Source organism: Rhinoderma darwinii, chromosome 9, assembly GCF_050947455.1.
Source record: "Rhinoderma darwinii isolate aRhiDar2 chromosome 9, aRhiDar2.hap1, whole genome shotgun sequence".
In the NCBI taxonomy this organism is placed as follows: Eukaryota; Metazoa; Chordata; class Amphibia; order Anura; family Rhinodermatidae; genus Rhinoderma; species Rhinoderma darwinii.
The window spans coordinates 8,527,042-8,547,898 of record NC_134695.1 but is presented as its reverse complement, the minus strand read 5'-3'; the positions used below and the strand labels follow the sequence as shown (position 1 = coordinate 8,547,898).

The 20,857-nt window shown below is 42.2% G+C and overlaps 2 protein-coding genes across 6 annotated transcripts in view; one reads left to right on the top strand and one right to left on the bottom strand.

The window, feature by feature from the left end:
* LOC142660250 (actin, alpha cardiac muscle 1) overlaps positions 1-8,105 on the top strand; it is a 76,033-nt gene extending 67,928 nt beyond the window's left edge. For 3 of the 4 annotated variants that reach the window (XM_075836836.1, XM_075836834.1, XM_075836837.1), the window contains exons 2-7: positions 4,426-4,573; positions 6,506-6,830; positions 6,964-7,125; positions 7,300-7,491; positions 7,585-7,766; positions 7,873-8,105. In XM_075836836.1, the coding sequence (XP_075692951.1) occupies positions 4,445-4,573; positions 6,506-6,830; positions 6,964-7,125; positions 7,300-7,491; positions 7,585-7,766; positions 7,873-8,016 (1,134 nt within the window). In that variant the 5' untranslated portion in view covers positions 4,426-4,444 and the 3' untranslated portion in view covers positions 8,017-8,105. Of the gene's footprint in view, positions 1-3,788; positions 4,315-4,425; positions 4,574-6,505; positions 6,831-6,963; positions 7,126-7,299; positions 7,492-7,584; positions 7,767-7,872 lie in introns of those variants that run through there. The other variant, XM_075836835.1, reaches the window with a different exon arrangement.
* A 1,160-nt stretch (positions 8,106-9,265) lies between these two features.
* On the bottom strand, positions 9,266-20,850 carry NAA40 (N-alpha-acetyltransferase 40, NatD catalytic subunit). 2 transcript variants are annotated; one of them, XM_075837230.1, is made up of 8 exons: positions 20,761-20,850; positions 17,532-17,627; positions 17,389-17,441; positions 17,209-17,304; positions 14,020-14,178; positions 10,711-10,794; positions 9,704-9,781; positions 9,266-9,611 (listed from the first exon to the last, which is right to left on the bottom strand). In XM_075837230.1, exons 1-8 carry the CDS (start codon positions 20,764-20,766, stop codon positions 9,473-9,475), a joined length of 711 nt encoding a protein of 236 aa, XP_075693345.1. In that variant the 5' UTR covers positions 20,767-20,850; the 3' UTR covers positions 9,266-9,472. The 2 variants fall into 2 exon arrangements, with proteins under 2 accessions (XP_075693345.1, XP_075693347.1); XM_075837232.1 differs by lacking the exon at positions 20,761-20,850 and adding an exon at positions 18,037-18,122.
* Positions 20,851-20,857: the final 7 nt, after the last annotated feature.

The window sequence follows — 20,857 nt, the reverse complement described above, 5'->3', positions numbered from 1 at the left end:
ATGGTCAGTCCTCAGACCCCCCAGCTCGGACCCTCACAAGGCTGGCCAGTCCTGGCTTCTCTCCAAATATGGAGCTGAGAGAGTGTGGGTTTTCCCTGATTACCACTACAGGGGCAACCAATATAAATACATGGCTGTGTACAGCATTTGCCAGCTCACAGCTACACTTACGCCCTCACTGCTGCAGCACGGTAAGTTTTGTACAGCACCATCTAACCTTTTATTGCAAGTACTGCAGGGCATCCTTTTAGTATCTCACGAAGTAAAGAATTCCCTTATTATCCCTATTAATGCATTAGGGATTCCCTTACTATTCTTATCAATGTATTAGGGATTTCCTTATAATTCCTATCAATGATTCCCTTATTATTCTAGTCAATGTATTAAGAATCCCCTTACTATTCCTATTAATGTATTACGGATTTCCTGATTATCCTGGTCAATGTTCCAAGGATGCCTTTATTATTCCCATCAATGTATTAAGGTTTCCCTTATTATTCCTATCAATGTATTTTCTACACCTTTTTGATTTTTCCAAGTTTTAATCAAACTATCTGACTAGTTTAAGACCTTGTTTAGTTCAGTTTTTGATGTTTGCACTACATTATTTTTCTTCTTTTTAGCCAAAGTTTAGTGTCAAAAAAGAGGAAAAGTATAATATATACAGCATACTCCTCTTTTTCTAGCAACTCTGTTTTTTTGGTTAAACTGGACTCCACATCAAAATTTCCCTGTGTGAAAGGTTTTAGTCTCATATTTTCTATATAATTTCTAAGGATAATTGAGTAATCCCCCTTGTAATTTACTTAAAGTAGAACTAAAATGTATCTATCTGTAAAGCATTAACTAACCTCTGTGTAGCAAGCCACACAAAATTATTAATCTAAAAGCCAAACAATCTCAGACTATCCCCATTAGATTAACGGTCAGCCCAAGAAATACATATTATTTCAGTACATCACTAACTTTATTCTAGCTACATAAAAATGCTATTGTAGAAGGTAGGAGAAATATACAAATCATATTTTAAATCTAACTAGCAGCAGTTTCCTTGCTGAGGCAAACCTTACAAATCATGACATTAAAGTGTAGAATGGTTCTGCTTATTAACTTTTTCATCACGGTTAGAACATTACCCACCTTTAAGTTCTGTAAAATGTTAATAATGCTTGGCAAGGACTTTCTAAGCAAATAGCCCTGCTACTGCCAAAGTTCTAACTTGACAGCTTCTTGAAAAAGATGGCTCAGTTACGACAAAAAGGAACAACTGGGCTATAGGAGCAGATGGGACAGGAGGATAAACAGGTGCAACAGCCAGACGAGGGTGAAATATCTTTACTTGACAGTGTCAAAACCTCTGCTGTTACTTAAAGGGGTTGTCCGAGATACCAACATTTTTTCAAAAACTGTATCATACATTACCCCTTATACAGACAACCTAAATAAAGCATTATTTTAAAAAAAAATTCTACTTAGCACATTTCTTCTTTGAATTCAGCAGTTTGTTTACATGCAGTTCAGCTCTGGTTTGTTGATCTTTCCTTGTTATGAAACTTTTTTCCCGTGCACGCTCATTGCAGGCTTCAATGAGCGTGCACGTACCTTCCAAGAGTTCACGTGAGCTGTCCTTGCTCCTCCCGCTGACCTCCTTCACTGGACTTGTCTCCTTGCTGACATTCTTGAAGGATGATGAGCAAATGTTCTCCCCCCCATTATGTTTTTCACATTTATGTTTTCTTTCTCTTTTCAGGTCTATAAACCTCTTCGTGTCTACCCTCACCCTCGTCCACCCTCACCCTCGTCCACCCTCACCCTCGTCCACCCTCACCCTCGTCCACCCTCTTCTATCTCATGTCTCTCTCCACTAAGTCCATGTTCACACAGAGTTTTTTTGCCGGAGGAATATCTGCCTCAAAATTCCGTCTTGAAGTTTGCGGCAGATTTACCTCTCCCTGCACGTTGATTTTTGCGTCATTTTTCCCGGAGTTTTTTGTGCGCTGTTTGCGGCTTTGTTTGCGGTTTTGTTTGCCGCTGTTCGGGCCGTTTTTCGCTTCGTTTATCTTGGCGTTTTTTGCTTGTTTGTTTGCGTCTTTTTTTGCTGTGTTTTCCGTTGCGTTTATCGTAGCCTTTTTCGTATCGTTTCTTTTTTTGCATCGTAGTTTGCGGCTATTTTTGCTGCGTTTTTCGTTGTGTCTTTCGTGGCGTTTTCCCAGTAGTTTTTTGCGGCGTTCTTTGCCTCTTTGTTTGCGGCCTTTTCCGCGATGTTTTTCGCAACGTTTTCCGTGGCGTTTATCGTAGCCTTTTTTGCGTCTTTTTTCGCCTCTTTTTTTTGCGTCGCTGTTTGCGGTTTTTTTTCGGCGTTTTTCGTTGCGTCTTTCGTGGCGTTTTTCCTGTCGTTTTTCGTGGCGTTTTTTGCCTCTTTTTTCGCGGCTTTATTTGCGATGTTTTTCGCGGCGTTTATCGTAGCCTTTTTGGCGTTGTTTTTGCGGCTTTTTTTGCTGCGTTTTTCGCGTCGTTTTCCGTCATGTTTTTCGCCGACGGCAATTGAGCGCCGCGGGCATAAAACAACGGAAATACGCTTTCTCTGCCTCCCATTGAAGTCAATGGGAGGTCAGAGGCATAAACGCCCGAAGATGGAGCATGTCGCTTCTTTTTCCCACGAGGCAGTTTTACTGCTCGCGGGAAAAAGACGCCGACGCCTCCCATTGAAATCAATGGTACGCATTTTCGGGCCGTTTTTTACAAGTTTTGCTACGCTGTTTCCGCTTAAAAAAAACCAGGCGGAAACATCCCCGTAATTTCAGCAGTTATGGACGCCCTCGTGTGAACATACCCTAACAATGTAGGCTTAGATACAGGACCCCAGAAGATCTTATCCAGTTCAGGGCCGGGCTATTTTGCGCCTTCAGCACCAGACACCGTTTAGCCCTTTTTAGCACGTGTTCGTTAAATGGCTATAACTTTTTTATTTGTTGGGCTAACGATGTGATTTTTGTGACGTTTTTTCCGTAGACAATGCAGGTTTCATTTTTTATCGTTTTTATACACACCTTTTTTGCCATTTTAGAATTTTCTTTCATAAAGTTTGAAAATAATAGTAAAAAAAAAAAGCTTTTTTACGTTTCAGCTATTTTTTTTGCGTAATAACATAGTTTTACCCTAAAATAGACCTTTTATTTGTGATCGTCATTGTCTACCGTAAATTTTTATATATTACATGTCTATATTAGGGTAATTGGGTCAGCGCTAGCGTTACAACAATGATTGGCGGGGGGAACGGTTTTTATTGGGGTGGGTATTTTATGTGTATTTATTATTGTATTTTTTTTTGCACTTTACTTTATTATTTTTTTATTACTGTGGTCTGATCCTCAAAGGTCAAAAAAGACCTTTGGGGAACTTTACATATTTTTTTCTCTCTTTTACATGTTTTTCCACTGTAACTGGAGCTGCACAGCAGCCCCAGTTACAGGGGAAATCAGCCCTCTCATAGTGACGATTGTCACTAATAGGGCTGTGCTGGGTCTAGTAAGACCCAGCAGCAGTCTGTCAGTAACGGCACCCGGTGATCATGTGACCACATGTGATCACATGATCACCGGGAGGAATAGAGACAGCGGCGCGGGGCCGCTGTCTCTTTTTCCTATACACAGCGTTCATTGAGCGCTGTGTAAAAAGACATCGGAGAAGACAGAAGCAGCGAAAGCTGCTTCTGTCTTCTCCTCAGGGTCCCCGGCAGTCACTGACAGCCGGAGACCCGACATTCAGCTGCCCGATCGCGCGGGCAGCAAGTTAAAACCCGAGCCGTAGAAAGTCTATGGCTCGGGTTTTAAGGACCCTGACCGCTGGCCGTAAAAATACAGCCAGCGGTCGGGAACCAGTTGTTAAACAGTGCACGGTGTCCCGCGGGCCGCAGATAACAGCCTCAAGGGCTGCATGCGACCCGTGTGCTGCATAGTGTTGTATAATTCCCTATCAAAGCCTACTATGTGTAGGCTTTGATAGGGGAAGAACTAAAAGTACAGAGGTCACTGTACCTTTCTAGTCCGCGGGTGCCGTCCCTCTTCACTTTTTTCACTGTGAACACGCATAGGCGCGTTCACAGTGAAAAGATGCATAGGCTGGGCGGGCGGGCACGCGCAGAAACGTCACGTCTCCAGTGACGTGTCGTGTCCCATCCGAGGTCTCGCTGGGGCGAGACCATGTGATCGGGACACGACACGACAGTGGAGGAGGAAGAAAACGTGACGTCAGAAGACATGTGATCGGCAGAAAAGAGCTGCCAGAACGGAGAACAGAAGCAAGATTGCACAGGTAAGTATATTAGGGAATACTTAATGTGTGCATTGTGTGTTTAACTTTAAAATAAAAATATATCTCGGACAACCCCTTTAAGTGTATTCTCTTTCTCTGCTCCCTTAATAGCCTCTCACCAGACCCTACCATGTGTGACGACGAAGAGACCACCGCCTTAGTGTGCGACAACGGCTCAGGCCTAGTGAAAGCTGGCTTTGCCGGAGATGATGCTCCTCGCGCTGTGTTCCCCTCCATTGTTGGACGTCCTCGTCACCAGGTAACATCATCACACCCTTTACAGTTTTCTATTTGCAATATATTATGTCAGTAAAATACATGTTCCTATATAAAAATTAAGTACCGTATATATCGGCGTACAAGACGACTTTCTACACCCTTAAAAAAATGTCAAAAGTGTGGGGTCGTCTTATATGCCGGATATTGTCGGATATTAGGGATGCACGTTGCAGCCGCACAGCTCAGTATAGTACACATGACTATGAGAGCGGGGCTGCGGCTGTGTAATTCAGCCACAGCCCCGCTCCTGAGTCCTGACATATGCGCGCGGGGTCAGCATCATGTGATGCGGCCGGCGCTGCACTAATGATCTGCGGCACTGAAGACAGAACATGGCGGGCGCGCTACAAAGCACCCCCATGTTGTCTTCAGTGCCTGAACTGCCGCTCATTAGTGCAGCGCCGGCCGCATCTCCTCATGCTGACCGCGCGCGCACTTCCTGTCAGGAGCGGGGCAATGGCTGTATTACACAGCCGCAGCCCCGCTCTATAACGCCGGAGATCAGAGAACCTCTCATCTCCGCCGTTATTCCCGTGAATGCTGCGATCACAGCTGACTGCAGCATTCAGGGGAAAGTGAGAAGGGGGGATGCCCCTGGATCGCGTCACAGGGAATTCCTGTGACGCGATCGAGGGCCATACCATATATGGGCAGACAGCCCAGGGTCTATTGACGGACCCCAGGGCTGTCTGACCATATCTCTTGTTGTTAGGATATACCCAAGTATGTCCTAACAACTGCCTGTGTGCTATCCGTCCACAGGCTAATGTACTGGCCCATATCTGATATATGTCAGTACATTAAAGTTTAAAAATAAAGTAAAAACAAAGTATGGTTACATTTTAAAAAAAATACACCTTCACCTTTTTTACAATAAACATTAAAATAAGTCTCAATACATAAAATACACACATTCAGTAATGGCGCGGACAACAATGTTTTTGCATCATTTATGATGTGTACGCTGTAAAAAAATGAAATAAACACTGCTTTCATTCACTTATTAATGTGAGGCGCGAGGTGCGATGAATTTACCCTCCATGTTCCTCACATTAATGGTAATTAACCCCATCATGTACCTCGCCTATCTGCGCATGCGCGAGTTCAAAGAGACAGAGTCCTGGGTCCTGCCGCCGATGGCCATAGTGAAGCGCTCCTGCACGAAATGGTGAGTATATCTTAAATTCTATATTTTAAGGGTAAAAGTTGGGGGTCGTCTTATACGCCCAGTCGTCTTATACGCCGACATATACGGTACTAAACTTTATATGTGATCTACATTTGCCATTTAATTCACATTTTACTGTTCCCTGTAAGCAGCCATGTCAGGCAGTTCTATGAAATTGTTAGAAAATCTTTGCCCACACAATTACTAATATATTTATTATGAGAATCTACGGATACATTTATTTTTATAATCTGTACTTTCATATTTGTTCTACATAGCTTTAGTTAAGATGTGATCTTGTGCATTTCGGCCCTTAATGCGATACGTGATACCAGTGTTGAAAATTGGTCCATACAGGGTGCCATATCTTAGACCCCAAGATGCAATCCTGAATACGGTGGCGTGCATGAGCCCTCAGATTCTTTACTTAGTATCTTATTTTTCTCTACATTAAACCTCCAGTTTTTAGTTTCTTCTTAGAAACTTTACATGTCCAAGTCTGAATCTGTATATATGTTCAACAACAAACTGGTATTTATGACTAAATTTAAAAAAAAATAAAAAAAATTGTGGTATTGCACATATTAGCCTCTGATCTGCTGTAGTCCACACAACAGATTTTCCTAAAATATAACTTTATAGCTATTATATATTTTATGCTGCCACATATGTATTTACCATGCAATGATAAAAGGCTGTCTCCATGTGTTGATTTCTTCTCACAAATAAATTTTCCATCTCCAGGGTGTCATGGTTGGTATGGGTCAAAAAGATTCCTATGTTGGAGATGAGGCTCAGAGCAAGAGAGGTATCCTGACCCTTAAATACCCAATTGAACATGGTATCATCACCAACTGGGATGACATGGAAAAGATCTGGCACCACACCTTCTACAATGAACTGCGTGTAGCCCCAGAGGAACACCCTACCCTGCTTACTGAGGCTCCCCTGAACCCCAAAGCTAACCGTGAGAAGATGACACAGATCATGTTTGAGACCTTCAACGTCCCTGCAATGTATGTTGCCATCCAGGCTGTGCTCTCGCTGTATGCCTCTGGCCGTACCACAGGTAAGACCCATATGTACTCAACACTTAGTGAGCACGTACTAGAAAACAGGGTGTAATTTTAAGCATATATTTTTCACATTTCATTCATTGCTTCTTATGTACAATCAATAACAATTTCACAATATCTCAACAGGTATTGTGCTCGACTCTGGAGATGGTGTGACCCACAATGTGCCCATCTATGAAGGTTATGCCCTGCCCCATGCAATCCAGCGTCTTGACCTGGCTGGTCGTGACCTGACTGACTACCTCATGAAGATCTTGACTGAGAGAGGCTACTCTTTTGTCACAACTGGTAAGGACTGCTTCCTTAAAAACCTAAAGCGAAGCTTTAAAAATTATTTATAATCAATTCTTACGATTTTATATTTGTAAAAACAATAAATATCAGTTATCCGCAGTGTCCTATTGGCTAGATTCAGGTCAGGTGTATTTTACACTGTGTCATGCTTCATCCTTCATTACACAGCTGAGCGTGAAATTGTTCGTGATATCAAGGAAAAGCTGGCTTACGTAGCTTTGGACTTTGAGAATGAGATGGCAACAGCTGCATCCTCATCCTCTCTGGAGAAGAGCTATGAACTTCCCGACGGACAGGTCATCACCATTGGAAATGAAAGGTTCCGTTGCCCAGAAACACTCTTCCAGCCATCCTTCATCGGTAAGAAAATCATTATGTTCACAACAGTTTAAAGTTTGGCTTTTTTTGTTTGTGATATTCTTTGTCCTCACTATCGGTTTTGATCCACCCTAGGCATGGAATCTGCAGGTATCCATGAGACCACCTACAACTCCATCATGAAGTGCGATATTGATATCCGTAAGGACCTTTATGCCAACAATGTCCTCTCTGGTGGTACCACCATGTACCCTGGTATTGCTGACCGTATGCAGAAGGAAATCACAGCCTTGGCCCCCAGCACTATGAAGATCAAGGTAAAGATTGGATAACTGATAAGAGTCTAAGTGTTTCTGCATAACGTTTACTAACATAATGTGTATTTCAATGGTACATAACCGTCGGTAATTTTCTTTCCCACAGATCATTGCACCCCCTGAACGCAAATACTCTGTCTGGATTGGAGGTTCCATCCTGGCTTCCCTTTCCACCTTCCAACAGATGTGGATCAGCAAGCAGGAATATGATGAGGCAGGTCCTTCCATTGTGCACAGGAAGTGCTTCTAAGTTGACTGCCCACTTAATTATATTTCCCAATCCCTCATGTGGTACACTAGCAATTGCAGAGATCATCTCCTATTCCTACCAACAATAAACTCACCTTTGGAATAATTTTTGTGTCTTATGGATTTCAAATCTCAGGTTGTATGAGATTGTGTGAGTGATACGAAAGAATACTGCGCTTGTCTGTTTAAACCGATTATACTGCAAAACCAAATGTGCAGTAACATTTGATATCCCACCAACAAATAAGTTTATTGCCATAGGGATAAAAGCAGCTGCAAAACACCTCTGATACAGTATATTAGCTAAAACGTTTTATCTTCTGGGGGAAACAAAGAAATGGGTAGTAGATATTGGGGACAGTTGGGCTGCTGCTATACACATACATTATCTAATGTGTAAGAGGCCGGCTAAAGGGTCTTCCTTATGAGCAACTGTGCTCAGAGCAAAACAAAATCCAATAATTAGGCCATGTTCAAACTGCATATTTTCAGGGATATTTCAGCGCGTAAAACGATTGTATTACACGCCAAAATACATCTGCAAAAAAAACTACACTTTAAATGGGAAATATGCTGTGCAGTCCATACTAGGCATATTTTTATGCCACTGAATTAAAGAACACTGCATAAAAAGACCCTTCGTAAAAGTGACATGTCACTTCTTGAAGCGATTTACAAGTGGATTTTTACCATATAAACGTTTTTTTAAAAAAACAACAAAAAAAACAAACAACCATCATCTAAAAATACGATTGCAAAATTGAAAATCAGATAGTAAAACACCTGTATTTCAGAGACTTTTCTCTTGAAATCAGCCCCATATTTTTCAGCATGAACATATGCCGTGTGAATATAGCCTTAGGTAGCACGACATTCAGCAGCAGTAGCATGTATGCCCTATGAAGATGAAATAGTATTTAATGCTACAGGGGTGTTTGGCTGACTGAATAGTTAGGTGTTCAGACATATTGAGTACAAACAAAAAAAAAACAAATATGTCAAAAATAAAAAACACAAAATTCTTGTCAGTATAACATTGTTATGGAATGATTATTCCATAGAAACAATATATTCTAGCACCAAATGGCCGCTGCAGAGAAAATGCATATCCAGCCGACTCTTTCCCGACAAAATCAGCTGTTTTGGTCAGATCCCTGGCACTCTCAGACTAAAAGAAGGTCATTGTGAGACAATCTCTAAGTAAAAAAAGAGAAAATAAAACAAATCACTGCTATAAATCAAAAGAAGCATTTGGAAGTCAAACAAGAATTTATTTACCGTTAAAAAGGACTAGTAGAGACATGTCCACAATAATGCTGCATTTAAACATCAACTTTAAAAAACATAAAAAAATAAAATACAAAAACTGAAACAAACCAAAAACCCATTAGATAAAGACAATCATTTTTGTCCATTACGATCCTCCACAGTTCCCTGGTATTAATCCACCTGGTCATTTAATGGCAGCAGCCAGCACACTGTGCTGAGTGGGAATGGGGAGCATCTCCAAACTTTGTTCTGCGGCTCAGAATCTCGTATGTGCAGTCATCCCCACAGCAGCCAGATACACTGGGAGAGGTGTCATCTATCTCAAACCTAATAGTAGGAAAAAAACAAAAAAACAAAGTGGAGAAACATTATATGGTGGGCGGCAGGCAATAAAACACAAAAACAGTAATTGGACTTACTGTAAAGCATCTCTGAAGAACTGGTAAGCTCCATGATTGTGTTTAAAGACTGTAAGAACAACTTTCTTCATTTGCGTGCTGCAAAAAAAATTTAAAGTTGATGAGCTAGTTGCTTTTTCACATAACCAGATTTTTAGGGCTATAAGACGGACCCGAATTCATAGTGTATAAAAATAACAATTTCACACTATGCATTTATTTGTAGTACTAATGGCATATTGGCCGAGTGCCAAGGTGACAGTGGGTGTTTTGGGGCAGCACCTTAGCACTTAGGGAAGAAGGACTTCATGGAAAACAAGGGGTCTTTCATCTATCTATTGTAGCTACAGAAGACTGACAGCAGGTGGAGCTGAAGAGCACAGTGTTTCAGCTCAGATGATCTCCCTACTTCACTAGTTGCTTGAGGGAGGAAAATTCACAGCAATAATGCTGACATAGCACAAAAAAAAAAAAGGGACCAAACGTGCCAATGTAGCAAGCTGCCTAACAATCATCACACAACTGGTTAAAAAGAACAAACTAAAAAGATCAGCAGCACATCGCAGTACCAGAGAGCATTCACAGGGAGCTTTTAAACAGCATGGAATTTTTCAGTCGATGCAGGCAGTGTCGAGTTGCAGCCAAAAACTCCAAAGCAGGCAAAAAAAGTAGGAAAACCACAGCACAACGTTATCCAGGTACAAAATCAGGCGTCTTTATTTCACCAAAACAGCGACGTTTCGACCCCATTGCTTGAGAAAGACCCTTGGGGGGGGTCGAAACGTTGCGGTTGTGGTGAAATAAAGACACCTGATTTTGTACCTGGATAACGTTTTACAACTGGTTGTTTAAAGAGGACCTGTCACTAGGTCATAAGTTGAACTGGTTAACTGATCTGAATAGAGCGGTCTCCCTGATTTCAAGGAGAAAGACTGAAACAATCTCTAAACAATCCCAGACTTCCCCTAGATCTGTACATACTGCGAATAAAACAAGTTTATGGAGTATTCACCAAATATGAAACTCACCTATTTGCCATCAACTGCAAGATCTGTACCAGGAATTTCCCTACTCCTTTCCTGCGGACACGGACTTCTAACTGCACCTCATAACTGGAACAGAAAGTGCCGGAGACATGGAGACAGTTGCTGGGGTTTCATGATGTTCTGCACATCCCAATTGTTAATAACACTAGCACTTGTTGTAAAACCCCATATTAGATATTTTTTCCCCCTAATATAAAAGGTAGATTATAAATGAATTCAATATTATATATATTGATTAGTGTAAAAATAAAACTAATTACTGCAAATACAAAGTAGCGAATAAAATAAGGTGTATGTTTTTAGGTTTAGGTGATCAGCTTATAGTTTAGGAATACTAAACAGGTGTACTCAGTTGTTGGCAATTTGTTTTTATGGTTAACAAAAATATCTGAATTTTAATGACATGGTGTCATTCTTTACATTTTAACTTTTCATTTTGCATTAGGGGGAGCAACGTTCGGGGCCAAGCATAATATACACCAATCTCCTGCAGTAAATTATAATACATTTGTCAATCTGCTGTGGACCTGCCCCTTTTTGGGAAGCCACACCCCTCTCCCTAAAAAAATAATAAAAAAAAAGTGGCCAGGGCAACATAAATTGCTCAAAAGTGGCAATTTGATAAATCCCCCCCCCCCCCACACACACCCACAGTACTACAGCTGTAGCTCAATAGGGAAATTGGTAAGTCAAAAATCTGACAAAGAAAAAAAAAAAAAAAAGGGGCATCAATAAGGCCCTATTCACATCACGTTTTTTGCTATACGTTTAATGTATACGCCAGAAACTGCTCCCGACGTATACATTATACGTGGGCTATGCTGGTTGCCCAACAGTGCCATCCATCCCCCATAGGCTATCATGGTATACGTTAAACGGATGAAATAGCCTAGGAATGGCATCTGTCATCCATCGTCTATTATGGCATAGGTTTAACGGAAAAGCTCATGACGTATACATTAAACGAATGCCATATAGTGGCATCTGTCTCCCCATTTAAAAAAAAACAACAAAAAGTATACCTCACAGTATATGTTTTTTTTTAATGGGATTCAGTGCTACAGAAAAGCATAGTCTACTATGGTATCTCATACCTTCTTTTTCTGGTATACCAACGTAAACCAACCCGGCGAAGGCCAAAAGGACACTCTTAGCCTTTCTCAAGCTAATTGTGGCCCGGAAGCTTACCAGAAGTACACGCTAAATGTACATCACAACTGTGATGTGAACAAGGCTTAACATCTTCTGTAATGCTTTCAAAACTGGTATGAGCTGGCAGAAGCAACAATCACGTTTGTCTATAGGGACAGGACTCTCCCCCCTTCTCCCATCTTATTGTGACTGCTAATTTGCTCTCATTCACTAAATACAGGCCACCGTAGACACTATTTGAATTTCTTCTCTCCACTGCCTCCCTATTAGGGTATGTGCACACGATAACTGCATTTACGTCTGAAATTACGGAGCTGTTTTCAGGAGAAAACCGCTCCTGAATTTCAGACATAAATGCATGTACTGGCGTTTTTCGCCGCGTCTTTTACGGACGTAATTTGGAGCTGTTCTTCATTGAAGTCAATGAAAAACGGCTCCAATTACGTCCCAAGAAGTGTCCTGCACTTCTTTGACGAGGCTGTTATTTTACACGCCGTCTTTTGACAGCGACACGTAAAATGACAGGTTGTCGGCACAGTACATCGTAAGACCCATTGAAAGTAATGGGCAGATGTTTGCCAACGTATTGGAGTCATTTTTTCAGACATAATTCGAGGCGTAAAATGCCTCCATTACGTCTGAAAATCGGTAGTGTGAACCCAGCTTTACCCTTTGACAAGTTTATCTTCTGACAATCAGAAGCACAGGCATAACAAGTTATAATGGCCTCACTTCACCACAGCCACTTTCACAACATGAAAAGTTTGATTATTTTAATCTTCACTCTATGCAATGTGTCTTTCCAGAATGCAGAGATAATTCACACAGTGATGTCACAAAGCAAGGATAATCTACTCTAAAGTTAGAATAGTGGAATTATAAAACCAGTGATGTCACAATAAAGGAATAAAGCACACAGTAATAATAGTGTCACAGGAATGACAATACTGTGACATCACAGTGATATCACTTCACAGAAAAAAACAAAACAAAAAACAAAAAGAATGATGTCATCATGACATGTATAATGAGACAGTACAGGAATAATTCAAAAAGCGATGCGGAGGTAGATAGGTAAAGCACACAGGAGTACAACAAGTTTTCTATTCCCCACCCCTTAGTTGCAGGGCCCAATAGCAGCTGTTATGCCAGTTGCTCTGAAGATGGGAGCAAAGGGTATAAAGGGGATTAGGAACAGGTTGCTGTAACTTCCATATAAAGAGAACCATTCCAATAAACCTTTTCACTAGCGGGGTTATTGGGACAGTTTTCATACTTTTAACATACACAAACAAGAGCTGCATTATTAAAAAAGAAAAAAATTGTCATATTATACCCCAATAATTCTGAAAGTAGACACCTGGCACATTGTAAAAATTCCACCCAGCACCTTGTACTCGCATTCAAAGTCTGACATTTTGTAAAAAAAAAAAAATGCATACAAATTCATGTTTGTAGCTAAAAGCCTGAGCCAAGTAGAGCTTGAGCCGCACAGTACCTGCTAAAAATAAAATTTCAAGATGTGCAGCGTTCATACATGCCACTTATGGCTATGTCAACATGCACATATCTACACAAAATCACCTAAAAACAGAAGAGACCAATAAATCCCTGCGTTCAAGATGCTGGTAAACATCCGAGTCACGGAGTCAACAAATGGCCTGATTAGGCGCAGGGGTTGATTAGAAATAGGCTCATCTTCTCACCCCTTTAGTAGAAGAAAAAAAAATAATAAATAAATCAATCAGAGAGTAAGGTTGGGGGATGGGGGTTTGATAACATGAATAAATGTTTCTGTATCACACCCCTGGGGTCACTGGAGGCTGTACAGGGGGAGAGATGACAGTAACAGGCTGTGATCTCCCCTCAAACGAGTGTTGTGCCCCGAATATCGCACCTACATTTGAAAGCTAAGACTTTGGGATCTAATATGACCAAGATCTAAGCTCGATCCCGTTTAGTCTAGTCACGGCAAGCATTTAATGTCCAGGATAACATATGTCCTGGTCAGTGAAAAGGTTATACTGGGGGCTAGGTCACACATTGGTAGCTCTCCTGCAGCTAGGACTGCCTATCTGGCTTTTAGGACATGTCTGATTCCCATGTGATACAACTCTGGGAAACCCTACTGTTACTTACCAGTAAAGCACTTCATCTCCACACTCCACATCAAATCTGAAGTGCACAAAAGCAACAGGCATACCAAGTTCATCTCTGGCAATAAGGTACCAGGCACGTTCATCCGTCAGTTCCTCTCGTTTTTCTCTCTCTTTCCATCCCCATTCACTTTGTTCATAACTACAAAGAGATATTTATAAAATCAATAAATATTCATTTATGTGGACTATGCAGATGGCAACAAAGTAAAAAGTTAACAGATCTCCAAAGAGGCGTAAATTTGGGGGGGGGGGGCAATTCAGGACTAATGACAGGACATAACACTGCAATCTACTAAATGTTCAATAACCAAAATCATTTTAAAAAGGAGATTGAAGGCAGAAATACAGAGATTCTCACAGAGAATAAACCACATTGATTTGATAGATTAGAAATTTTTCGTATCAACAGAAAATACCACAGGCCCATCAGCTTAGTGAAGACCAGGGCACCGTCACCAGCTAGAACATGGTAATGCTTAAAAGGAACCTGTCAGTAGATTTTCAGGTACTAAACCAGCATGTTATACGGCTAGAATATAGTGTCCTAAGGCTGGAGTAACACAGCATTTTGCTGCGTGTTACATGAGGTTTTTGTTGTAGCCAGATGCTAAACTAAAGTCTAAAATATTGAAAACTAACTACACACCACTGCCTTTTGGTTTGTGGCAACTTTGTGGTCAGTGGTGGTTTTGTCCAAATTCAGAATGCTCTGGGTATGGTGTTTTTCCTATAGGGCTTAAAAAAAGCCAAAAAAAAAAAAACAGCAAAAAATGCCACTAACAACTCTATTTAAAAACACAATATACATTAATAATGCTAGCGTTTTAGAAGCAGTTTAAATTGACAGAAAAATTGTGTGTGAAGGCCTAAAAACATGCCCATGTCAACAGTCTGTTTTAGCATTTTGTCTAAAAATAAGTTAGAACACAGTGTGCGCAGTATGGATGAGTCCAGGTGTACTGACCCAGCTTCATCTGAGCATGTGTAGGAAGCTGAAGACAAGGTTTATACCCATCTCATAAAGTGATGGCATATCGCTAGGATCAGTATGGGTCTCACCGCTAGAAACAAAGGGGCCGCAACGCTGATTTAGTGCTGCATCCCCGTCTAAGTTTTCCCTGGACAGCGGCGCTACTGGCCCCCCTCAACTGTGCAGGGAACTGCAGAAAAGCACCATTCACTTGAATTGGGCCGTGTTGCAGTTCCCTGCATCAGGCGTGGCCCGGGGCACCGATGTCCAGTGAAAAACAGTGAAGGGGACACAGCACTAAATCAGTGCTGCAGAACCCTCATTCTGCAGATCGTGGGGGTCCCAGAGGTTGGAGCCCCACCGATCATACAGTGAGGGCATATCCTAGCGATATGCCATCACTTTCTAAGATGGGAATACCCCATTAAGCTTAACCACTGGCTGCAGTCGATCCCAAACATTACCTCAATTTATTTTAAAATGTACCTCCTGAACCCAGTAGAACATTGAAATAAGCCCAAAAGAAGTCAGTTATGTTGCTAGACAAGTGATTGATCATATGATACACAGGACTTTTAGCAGCAATGCTGTCAAAACGGCCTCCCCAGCCACGCTCGCCAACACCTTAGGCCTAGTTCACATTGAATTTTTTGCAGTCAGGAAAAAAATAAAATAATAAATTTTGAGGCAGAGTTTGATCTGCCTGGCCCCTTTGGCGCTTTTTTTTTTGGGCGTGGCACCATTCAGCCCCCACCTCCCATTGAAATCAATCGGAGGAGTTTTCTGATGTTTTTTTGGTGCGGTTTGCACGTCAAAAAACTGTGTGACCATACCCTTAGGGGGCGCCACGCAGTTTGAGAAGCACTGGTGTAGACCACACAACAAAAAGGACACAGCCAAAGTGAAGTGGCTTTACTAAGTAGCCAACAAGGATATACTTTTGGATGGACATGTGCATTTGAAGGGGAAAAGTTTAAAGAGCGATTCCTACAAGACTGCCCAGCTCTATCAGGAAACTACCGATATTTGGTGTGAAAAAAAACCCCGAAAAGTTGTAACTCGACATTAGAAAAAGAACTATATATACCTAAACAACTCTACCCTACACTGTGCCAGTTCTATGGAACATGTTCCTAACATTTTATCACAGTGCTAGTCCTTCTCAATGAATTAGAATATCAAAAAGCAAATTTATTTCAGTAATTCGAATCAAAAATTGAAACTTATATAGATTCATTACACACAGAGTGATCTATTTCCAGCATTTTTTTCTTTTAATGTTGATGATTATGGTAACAGTTAATGAAAACCCAAAATTTAGTGTCACAGAAAATGAGATTATTATATAAGCCCAATTTCAAAAATGTTTAATACCGAAATTTTGGCCTACTGAAAAGTATGTACAGTATATGCCCTCAATACTTGGTCGGGGCTCCTTTTGCATGAATTACTGCATCAATGCGGCGTGGCATGGAGGGGGATCAGCCTGTGGCGCTGATGATGGTGTTATGGAAGCCCAGGTTGCTTTGATAGCGGACTTCAGCTCGTCTGCATCGTTGGGTCTGGTGTCTCATCTTCCTCCTGACAATACCCCAGAGATTCTCTATGGGGTTTAGGTCAGGCGAGTTTGCTGGCCAATCAAGCGCAGTGTTACTGTGGTTATTAAACCAGGTATTGGTACTTTTGGCAGTGTGGGCAGGTGCCAAGTCCTGCTGGAAAATGAAATCAGCATCTCCATAAAGCTTGTCAGCAGAGGGAAGCATGAAGTGCTCTAAAATTTCCTGGTAGACTGTTGCGCTGACTCTGGACTTGACACAGTGGACCAACTCCAGCATATTACATGGCTCCCCAAACCACCACTGACTGTGGAAACTTCACACTGGACCGCAAGCAATAAATTAACTTTTTGATGATATTCTAATTCATTGAGCAGGACATATACATATATATATATATATATAATTTGTTTTTTTCTTTAACAGAACAGTATAATAGTGGAAAGATATTGCAATAATTGAAAAATAGAAACATAAAAAGTAGAAAAAAAATTGTTGCACAACACATAAACCGTTATGTGTGAGTGAGATAAAAACGAATGGCATGTAAAACTGTATAAGGCAGAAAACCATGACCGCTATGCATGGACTGGGCATACTAAAATGCATTATATAAATATATAATTCCGCAAGAGAGCCTTACAGCAGCTGCATGTTTGTCTTTGTGAGTTCAAAGGCCCAGTCTACGGTCTTCCTGTCCAAATCTGTTACTCGGCAGCACTCTATAGTCAAATTCAACCTGAGAATGTAAAGGGTGAATATATGAGTAAAGGAAAATTTCAGATTAAAAAGGAAAATATGTTTTCCCTTCGTTACACCCTACCCATTTCTATCAAACTTTTTAAAGACTGGAAAGGCTCCAAGGGGGTCACCAAGCTGCAGAAATAAATAAAATGAACCAGAGTAAGGAAAATATCATAGACAAGAATATAGTAAATGCAACAACTTATAAATAAGGAGACTTACCTGATTGGCTGCTTGCACCTTGGCACACACAGCTGCCATTGCAGCACGCTCCTCCTGGCGCTTTTGCTTCTTCTCTTTTGCCCGTACAGATTTCCTCTGAGGACCGAAGGAAAACCAACGTGTTACCAAAAACTTGTCAGTATCTAAAATTTAAGGCGTAGCTCCACTTTCTAAGCTCTCCTCCCATCATGCAGTAATTTACAATATACTTTCATCACTGAATATGCACAATTTCAGAAATGGTTTTCTGATAGGACTCACTCCCATGACACTTTACAAGTTTTGTGCTGTAAATCCACTGTCGAATGCAGACAGAGCCAATTGCATGACAGTCAGAACTCAACTACAAGATGCCATACACAGCAGCTGGTAGTCTATATTCCAAGTGGAAGGGCGGCACAAGACTATTAGCAAGTATGTGCATAAATGATGATACAGAGGGAAGTAGCAAAATGGAGCTTTACATTCACTACTATCTTCAGCCAAAACATAGAAAACATTTTACCTGCGGGATTCAATGTACCCCAGACTACTGAGATGACTTTTCAAAGGAGGATCTATCCCACAGCTATGGAAGCAGTAGGTAAGCAAACACTGAAATCACAATCACAAACAGGCAGAAGCATCTAATGTAGATGACCCCGTTAACTGAAAACATATGGAGGGAGTTTGAGCAAAATTAGCGCAAAGTATAGGGGTTATGCATAGCAACCAATTAGGTTCCTGCTGTCATTTTCCAAATGGCCTCTGGAATTTAAGAGATGGAATCTGATTGGTTGCTATGGGCAACTCCTCCATTTTTCCTTAGAAGTAGTTTTGATAAACATTCCTTATTTTTCTCTAAGGAAAATATATTACAGAACCTCTGCACTATCACATTACATATGAAACACTATTACCATATTAGTCCAATACAGTGGCGTAACTACCGCCGTAGCAGCAGTAGCGGCTGCTACGGGGCCCGCGGCATGAGGGGGCCCGTGTCGCCCGCCGGCACGGGCCCCCACCATGGCCGGAGGCTCCGCTAGCAGCCGCTATGGCTGCTACAGCGGGACGCCACTGAACACTACGGCAGAGCAGGGAGGTATCTCCCCGCTCTGCCATTAACTGGTTCCCGACCGCTGGCTGAATTTTTACGGCCAGCGGTCAGGGTCCTTAAAACCCGAGCCATAGACTTTCTACGGCTCGGGTTTTAACTTGCTGCCCGCGCGATCGGGCAGCTGAATGTCGGGTCTCCGGCAGTCAGTGACTGCCGGGGACCCTGAGGAGAGGATAGAAGCAGCTTTCGCTGCTTCTGTCTTCTCCGATCACTTGTACACAGCGTTCAATGAACGCTGTGTATAGGAATAGAGACAGCAGCAGCGGCGCTGTCTCTATTCCTCCCGGTGATCATATGACTGGTCACATGATCGCCGAGTGCCGTTAGTGGCAGGCTGCTGCTGGGTCTAACTAGACCCAGCACAGCCCAGTTAGTGACAATCGTCACTATGAGAGGGCTGATTTCCCCTGTAACTGGGGTTGCTGTGCAGCTCCAATTACAGTGGAAAGACATGGTGTGAAAGAAAGAAAAAAAATATATAAAGTTCCCCAAAGGTCTTCTTTGACCTTTGAGGGACAGACCATAGTAATAAAAAAATAATAAAGTAAAGTGCAAAAAAAATGTAAATAATAAATACACATAAAATACCCACCCCAAAAAAAAACGTTCCCCCCCCCCGCCAATCATTGTTGTAATGCTAGCGCTGACCCAATTACCCTAATATAGACATGTAATATATAAAAATTTACGGTAGACAATGGCGATCACAAATAAAAGGTCTATTTTAGGGTAAAACTATGTTATTACCAAAAAAAAAATTGCTGAAATGTAAAAAAGCTTATTTTTTTACTATTATTTTCAAAGTTTATGAATAAAAATTCTAAAATAGCAAAAAAGGTGTGTATAAAAACGATAAAAAATGAAACCTGCATTGTCTACGGAAAAGACGTCGCAAAAATCACGTCATTAGCCCAACAAATAAAAAAGTTATAGCCATTTAACTAACATGTGCTAAAAATGGCTAAACGGTGTCTGGTCCTGAAGGCGCAAAATAGAACAAAATACATGTATCCCCTCTCCACAGGATATCCACAGGACAGGGGATACCTGTGTGATCGCTGGCAGTGATAAGGAGAACGGGGGACTGAAAGTCCCCTGAAGTTCTCCATCACAAACCTCGGACTTCCGGGGTCTGTGTCGGCAGCTCCGTAGAAATGAATGGAGCGGCGGTCGTGCTTGTGCGCTTGTGTGACCAGCGCTCCTTTCATTTTTATTGAGCTGCGCAGACGCCGGAAGTCAGAGGTTTGTGATGGAGAAGTTCAGGGGACTTTCAGTCCCCCGTTCTCCCTATCGCTGCCAGCGATCACACATGTATCCCCTATCCTGTGGAGATCCTGTGGATAGGGGATACATGTATCTTGTACGGCACACTGTAGGTCGCATTTTTTTGGGAGGGGGGACGCTGTATGGCGTTCCCTACAGGGGGGAACGTTGTATGGCGTTCCCTACAGGGGGGGGTGACTGTATGGCATTCCCTACAGGGGGGGAGCTGTATGGCGTTCCCTACAGGGGGGGGGCTGTATGGCGTTCCCTACAGGGGGGGGGCTGTATGGCGTTCCCTACAGGGGGAGCTGTATGGTGTTCTCTACAGGGGGGGCTGTATGGTGTTCTCTACAGGGGGGGGCTGTATGGTGTTCTCTGCAGGGGGGCTGTATGGCGTTATCTGCAGGGGGCTGTATGGCGCTATCTACAGAGGGGGGGCTGTATGGCGTTATCTACATGGGGGGCTGTAAAAAAGGCACTATCTACAAGGGGGGGGGGGTTGTGTGACACCCAGGGGAGGGGGGGCCCCAGTCAAAAGTTTGCTATGGGGCCCAGTCTTTCCTAGTTACGCCCCTGGTCCAATACCCCTACAATTCTGTCCTGGGCACACAGCGCCTGTCTCGTTCCTCTAAACTCTTCCACTACCCACACACAAAGCATGGAACGTAACTTTGCAGGAATTTCTTTCCCAGCACCCAATTTTAAGACCTATCTCTCAAGCCAGTGTTCATGATGGGAATCCACTGCCACAACCATTATCGATCAGCCCCCACAGCCCTCCAATATACACCGGTATCCAAAAATCTCCTGGCATAGCCACCTAATTACCCCGACCTCTTCTACTGCCCATTCCTCCTCCCTCCTCACCCCCATGACGTAGATGATGACGTAAGACTCTCAATCCCGGTTCGGTTCGGTGCTGGAGGGGGAGAAGAGTAGAGTAAGGGGCTAAGTGATGATATCA

What these genes read in the sequence shown, in the direction of transcription:
- NAA40 (XM_075837230.1), bottom strand. An exon ending in GGAGATGAAGTGCTTTACTG is followed by an intron (nt 10,795 to 14,019) that starts GTAAGTAACAGT and finishes TTTCTGTTCCAG; the next exon opens with TTATGAGGTGCAGTTAGAAG. An exon ending in TTCTTCAGAGATGCTTTACA is followed by an intron (nt 9,612 to 9,703) that starts GTAAGTCCAATT and finishes TCCTACTATTAG; the next exon opens with GTTTGAGATAGATGACACCT.